Source organism: Sus scrofa, chromosome 9 (genome assembly GCF_000003025.6).
Source record: "Sus scrofa isolate TJ Tabasco breed Duroc chromosome 9, Sscrofa11.1, whole genome shotgun sequence".
Lineage (NCBI taxonomy): Eukaryota > Metazoa > Chordata > Mammalia > Artiodactyla > Suidae > Sus > Sus scrofa.
The window spans coordinates 51,148,453-51,155,276 of NC_010451.4; the positions used below are offsets into that span (position 1 = coordinate 51,148,453).

A 6,824-nucleotide genomic window follows, 5' to 3' on the forward strand; every position below is an offset into this window, starting at 1 on the left:
TCTTTTTCTCACATTAACTCCATCATGTTCCAACACAAGTGACTAGACATAGTTTCCTGTTTTATGCAGCAGGATCTCATTGCTTACCCACTCCAAATGCAATAGTTTGCATACTTAACCCCAAACTCCCAGTCCATCCCACTCCCTCCCCCTCTCCCTTGGCAACCACAAGTCTGTTCTCCAAGTCCATGAGTTTGTTTCTTTTCTGTAGAAAGGTTCATTTGTGCCATTTATTAGATTCAGTGATATCATATGGTATTTTTCTTTCTATTTCTGACTGACTTCACTTAGTATGATAGTCTCTAGTTGCATCCATGTTGCTGCAAATGGCATTATATTGTTCTTTTTATGGCTGAGTAGTATTCCATTGTGTATACATACCACATTTTCTTAATCCATTCATCTGTGGATGGACATTTAGGTTGTTTCTATGTCTTAGTTATTGTGAATAGTGCTGCAATGAACATAGGGGTGCACGTATCTTTTTCAAGGAAAGTTTTGTCTGGATATATGCCCAGGAATGGTATTGCTGGGTAATATGGTAGTTCTATATTTAGTTTGCTGAGGTACCTCCAGACTGTTTTCCAACATTTTTTAATATTGTAAATTTCACTTTTTTAAGTTAAATAAATTGTCTCTGAGAAAGTGAATAGTTAGTTTTACTTGGTTCTATCACTAAACTCTAGATAAATAATTTTTTTAAATCACAGTTTTCAGTGTCCTGCTATCTAATGACTAACAGGCCCTCACTCTGAATATCTTCATAATCATCAGTAACTCTATGCCTACAGATGAAAAGTGTCAACAAAAAGGGCTTGGCAGAAAATAATTTCTTACTTAAAAAATTTTTTTCAAAACATAACTCTTTCTATAACTAACTTAAGCAGCTATCAACAAAGTATTTAGGCATGAGAAAACTGTAAATTCCAAAGATTGAGAATTTTGCTATAGAAGCAGTCTTTACTATTATACTAGAAATACCTTGAAGCTAGGAGACAAAATACTGAAAGTTTACAATTTGGCTTAATAATTTCCTGTCTCCAGCCATAACTTGCACAGAGTAAGCGTAAATATCCCAGGCTGACATTTCAATGACCAAAGGCACCATGATTTTTTTTAATTGAAGTATAGTTCACTTACAATATTGTGTTAGTTTCAGGAGTACAGAAGGTGATTCAGTTTTATATATAAATATAAATATATATACATATATATATTCTTTTTCAGATTCTTTTTCATTATAATTTGTTACAAAATATTGAATATAGTTCCCTGTGCTTACAGTAGGTCCTTGTTTTTTTATTATTTTATATATAGTAGTTTGTATCTAATCCCAAACTCCTAATTTATCCTCCCTCCACCTTTCCCCATATGTTTATTTCTATGTATGTGGGTATATTTCTGTTTTATATATAAGTTCACTGGTATCTTCTTTAGATTCCACATATAAATGATATCATATGATATTTGCCTTTGACTTATTTCACTTAGTATGACAATCTCTAGATCCATCCATATTGCTGAAAATGCCATTTTTCATTCTTTTTTATGACTGAGTAATTATTCCATTGTAGAAACATACCATGTCTTTATCCATTCATCTATGGATGGACATTTAGGTTGCTTCCATATCTTGGCTATTGTAAATAGTGCTGCTATGAATATCAGGGTGCATGTATCTTTTCAAATTACTTTTTTTTGGGGGGGAGATGCCCATGATTGGGTTGCAGGATGATATGGTAGTTCTCATTTTAGCTTTTTCAGGAACTTCCATACTGTTCTCCATAGTGGCTATACCAATTTACATTGCCATCAACAGTGTAAGAGGGTTCCTTTTTCTCCACACTCTCTCTAGCATTTATTACTTGCAGACTTTTGATGATGTCCATTCTTAGTGGTGTGAGTGATACTCACTTTGCTGTCCAAAAGCTTTTAAGTTTAATTAGGTCCCATTTGTTTATTTTTGTTTTTATTTCCATGACTCTAGAAGACGGGTCCAAAAAGATTGCTGCAATTTATGTCAATGCCTATGTTTTACTCTAGGAGTTTTATCTTATTTGGTCTTACATTTAGGTTTTTAATACATTTTGAGTTCATTTTTATGTGTGATGTTAGAAAATGTACTAATTCCATTCTTTTACATAGTTTTTAATTAACTATCCAGATTTCTCAGCACCACTTATTGAAAAGTGTGTCAGGAAGTTTACATGCAATCGACAATTGGTGAAAGATAAAGTCTTTTTGTTTTATTTATTTCATGCTGTGCCAGTTGTATCCTTTAAATCATTCACTAAGCAATACATTAAGCCATCTATGCATGAATAAGCAACTTGTTCAGGATTCAGCTCTATAGGATTTTATCTAGACTCCTGTCTATGTAGAATCACTCAATAAATTTATCACAATTATGTTTTTTTTCTTTAGCTCTTATGTTCTTCGAAACTAGCATGTATTTTATACATGCTTTTATTTTAGGAGAGTATTTCCAGAACATATCAATATTAGCTCAAATCTTTTACTTTCATTTCTTATGGCTATCATTTTTTTAAATTCATACTATTAAGAAATTATTGAAAACTGCGGTCACCACTAACAAATCACTTAAGTCTCTGAATTTTAGTTTCCTCATCTATAAAATGAGAATAATTCACTCATAAAGTTGCTGGGAGGAAATAAATCAGACACTATTTATAAAAGGCCCTGGAGAACACATGGTACACAATGAATAAATAGTCATAGTTTCTGATGTACCAATTCTGATGGTATCTCTTGGATCACTTTCTTTTGAAGATATAATAGTCATCACAGTGTGTTATGCTTGGAATCATCAGCTTTTGTCCAAACCTATATCCCAGAGAGAGAACGATACACACATTCTTTCTGTTTTGGTCCCCAGTGCCTCTTGGGGAGTGCTTTATGTTGAAGGTGAGTTTGAAGGTGAGTACAAAGATACAAAGACAATGTGCACACACTGTTATACCCTAAGGATCATGCAAGATGCAGATTGACATTCTGCAGCCTTAGTTCCCAAGAACAAGCCCAGAGGTAATGGACCACATCAAGCTCATACAAAGTACTCAGCACATTGTGAACATTTCATGAGTGCTTTTTAGGATGAATGAATTTTGTCTTTAATTTTTTGCACTTTTGAATTCTCATTAGGAAACTCATATCCTTTCTGGATGTGGAGTTCAAGTTGAATGATGGTACTGTTAGCCATCCAGTTACCTTCCAGAGCCATTCTTTCCACGTTTTTGAAGAGGTGCCAGTAGTGAAGGTATTCACTACAGGGGATTATTGTCAATATACTATTGTCAGTACTTTACATGAATTTTCCCCTCGCATTAATTGCTGTGAATGGTTCCTCTTATATGACAAAGAGATACAAAAGAAGGGCAGTTATGAGTAGCTAAAATAAGACGGAAGGTGAGACAGACTTGATTTCACATACTGGACCACTTATTTTTCACATGCCTAACAGTGGGCAAATATCCAAAACACTATAATGTATCAGTTATCTAATACATAAACATACTAGTATTTGCTCTGCAGAACTAGTTGACAGGGGTACAAACAAGTCATGGAAAGTTCGTAAATCAAAGTTAACAGAAAAATTATTTGACTGTTCAGGGTCTAGGAAATACTGTAACCCATTGGTGGGGAAAATGTTTTGGTTTGATAGCATAGAACAAAAAAGGGATAGTTCTATCTGATATTTATTTACATGTCCTATATTGCTGGGATCTCATCGTCTTTGACATGATGAGATCAGGGATAGACAGAGAACTGGAGCTACCCGGTTGGACAGTCTTAATTTTTATTTCACAGTTCATTGTGTGGCAGGACAATAAATACTTACTTCAAATATTCTTGTTTTCTTCCGTAAAATTCCAGAGGAAAATGACAGAAGGAAATCATTCCATAGTGACAGAGTTTATCCTCACTGGGCTGACAGAAAAACCAGAGCTCCAGCTGCCTCTTTTCCTCCTCTTCCTAGCAATCTATGTGGTCACGGTGGTGGGCAACCTGGGCATGATCACACTGATTGGGCTCAGCTCCCACCTGCACACCCCCATGTACTTTTTCCTCAGTAGCCTGTCCTTCATTGACCTCTGCCATTCCACTGTCATTACCCCGAAAATGCTGGTGAACTTTGTGACAGAGAAGAATATTATCTCCTATCCAGCATGCATGACTCAACTCTACTTTTTCCTTGTTTTTATTATATCAGAATGTCACATGTTGGCTGTAATGGCATATGATCGCTATGTTGCCATCTGCAACCCCTTGCTTTACAATGTCACCATGTCTTATCGGGTCTGTTCGTGCATGGTATTTGGGGTATATATCATGGGCGTGGCTGGTGCCACAGCTCACACTGGCTGCATGCTAAGAGTGCTTTTCTGCAAGGCTGATACAATCAACCAGTACTTCTGTGATCTTTTTCCACTACTGCAGCTCTCCTGCTCCAGTACTTACATCAATGAGGTAGTAGTTTTGTGTTTCAGTGCATTTAATATCTTTATGCCAACACTGGCCATCCTTGGCTCCTATGTCTTCATCATCGTCAGCATCCTCCACATCCGATCCACCAAGGGCAGGTCCAAAGCTTTTAGCACATGCAGCTCCCACATCTCAGCTGTCACTATCTTCTTTGGCTCTATAGCATTCATGTACCTAAGGCCATCATCAGTCAGTTCCATAGGACCATGGGAAAGTGTCTTCTGTTTTTTACACCATTATTGTGCCCATGCTGAATCCTTCTATCTATAGCCTGAGGAATAAGGATGTCAAAGTCGCCCTAAATAAGATCTGTCAGAAAAGAAGATTCCCATGAAAAAGAGCATTTTGCCTTAGCAAAAATTTATAATTATTTGAGAAGTTTTTGTAAGGAAAACAGCCCAGACACAGTAATATATGTCCACAAATAATGAGATTACTGTTAGTACTTGATTATTTGGGATAAAAGTAACAGGAAGAGGACTGTATTCATAATGTCAGCCATGTGGAGAGCAGCACTATTTTGGGGATGCCACAAAATCCATCTACCCATAAAAATCTGTGTTACCTCTAAACATTAAAAAATTTTCACAAGTCTTCATATGGGTGATTACACTTTATATGCATGGAATATGGAACCTTTCCTTTTAAGGAAAGACTTATTTATCTTAATTCAAAGAATAAATCCATCTGATCAATATCCTTTGATAGTTTCAATATGTTGTGTCTCTGGAATTGTTTAGTAATAAGTGTATAAACGTCTCTAAAAGTGTGATCTCTAAAATAAACATTTTTAACCATTTTTATTCTAAAATCAATATTTAATTTCTAAAAAGTATACAGAATTGTACTAGTGATGATGGGGGCATATGGTTGGTAATGACATAATTTCTATATCATAGGACACACATATCATCTGCACTATAGTGGAAGAGATTGACAACAATAAACAGCACTGAATACATTATATATATTTTGACTTATACAACTGATGTATTTATCTTTACACAAAATTCCTTACTCCACAGTTTTGAGATAAGGCTACTAGCTCTACTTTCCTGACAGTCCTATACTCATTTTCTCTTATCTCTAAAAACATTTTTTTTTGGCATCTACATTATGGAATCTCAGATTTAAAAGTGACTTTTTTTTTTTTTTTTTTTTTTTTTTTTTTTTTACTATTACAACCATATGAACCATTCATTCACAAAGAAGGTTAACGTTGCAAAATTGTTTTCTGATTAATGGTTATGTACCCATCTTATCCCTAAACTCTATCTATTCTGGGAAATAATTTATTTTGAGGAGGGAAAGGACATGTCTAAGCAATAAATTCCCTCTGCCTTTTGACTCAGCATGAACATTTACGCCTGATTAAAGTGTATCTTAAGCATCATCTATTTCATCTTGAAGGTAGTGCTTGCTTTGAAGTCAGCTTGCCTTCAAACATGTAGAATTATGATCCAGCAATCCCATTCCTGAGCATATATCTGGAGAAAACCATAATTCAAAAAGATGCATGCACCCCTATGTTCATTGCAGCACTATTCACAATAACCAAGACATGGAAACAACCCAGATGTCCATCAACAGATGAATGGATTAAGAAGATGTGGTACATATATGATAGAATACTACTCAGCCATAAAAATGAATGAAGTAACCACATTTGCAGCAACATGGATGTAACTAGGAATTTTCATACTAAGTGAAATAAGTCAGAAAGAGAAAGACAAATACCACATGATACCACTTGTATGTGGAATCTAAAATATGGCACAAATGAAAGAGACTCACAGATGCAGAGAACAGACTTGTGGTTGCCAAAGAGGAGGGGAAGGGAGTTTGATGGACGGGGAGTTTGGGGATGGTATATGCAAACTATTGCATTTAGAACAGATAAACAATGAGGTCCTATTGTATAGCACAATCCTCGCTGTCCTTGTGTCTTTTGAATTCAACATTTTTCTTTCAGGTGAAAATACTAACTTTGCTGGTTTCTGAGCAGGAGAGGTGATATTTCTCCAGTCCTTGTTATGAGGGGCTGATGATGTTACGACCCCTCACTTCTCCCTTAAGAGAGGATGGCGTTGGAGCGCTGAATACCAATGAAATTATCAGCACTGAAAGACTGTCTCATGGCAGCTCTGCACAAGTCTGTGGTGTAGGGAACTCTATCCAATCTCGTGGAATAGAAGATGATAAAAGATAGTATGAGAAAAAATATAATATTTATGACTGGGTCACTATGCTGTATAGCAGAAATTGGCACAACACTGTAAATCAAATATACCTTAATAAAAAGAAGATTAAAAAACACTTTG

At 35.5% G+C, this 6,824-nt stretch overlaps 1 protein-coding gene across 1 annotated transcript; it reads left to right on the forward strand.

Annotated features, from left to right (window-relative positions):
• LOC100737292 (olfactory receptor 150-like) lies at window positions 3,901-4,773 on the forward strand. Its single transcript, XM_021102684.1, has one exon. The coding sequence runs from the start codon at window positions 3,901-3,903 to the stop codon at window positions 4,771-4,773; it is 873 nt and encodes a 290-aa protein (XP_020958343.1).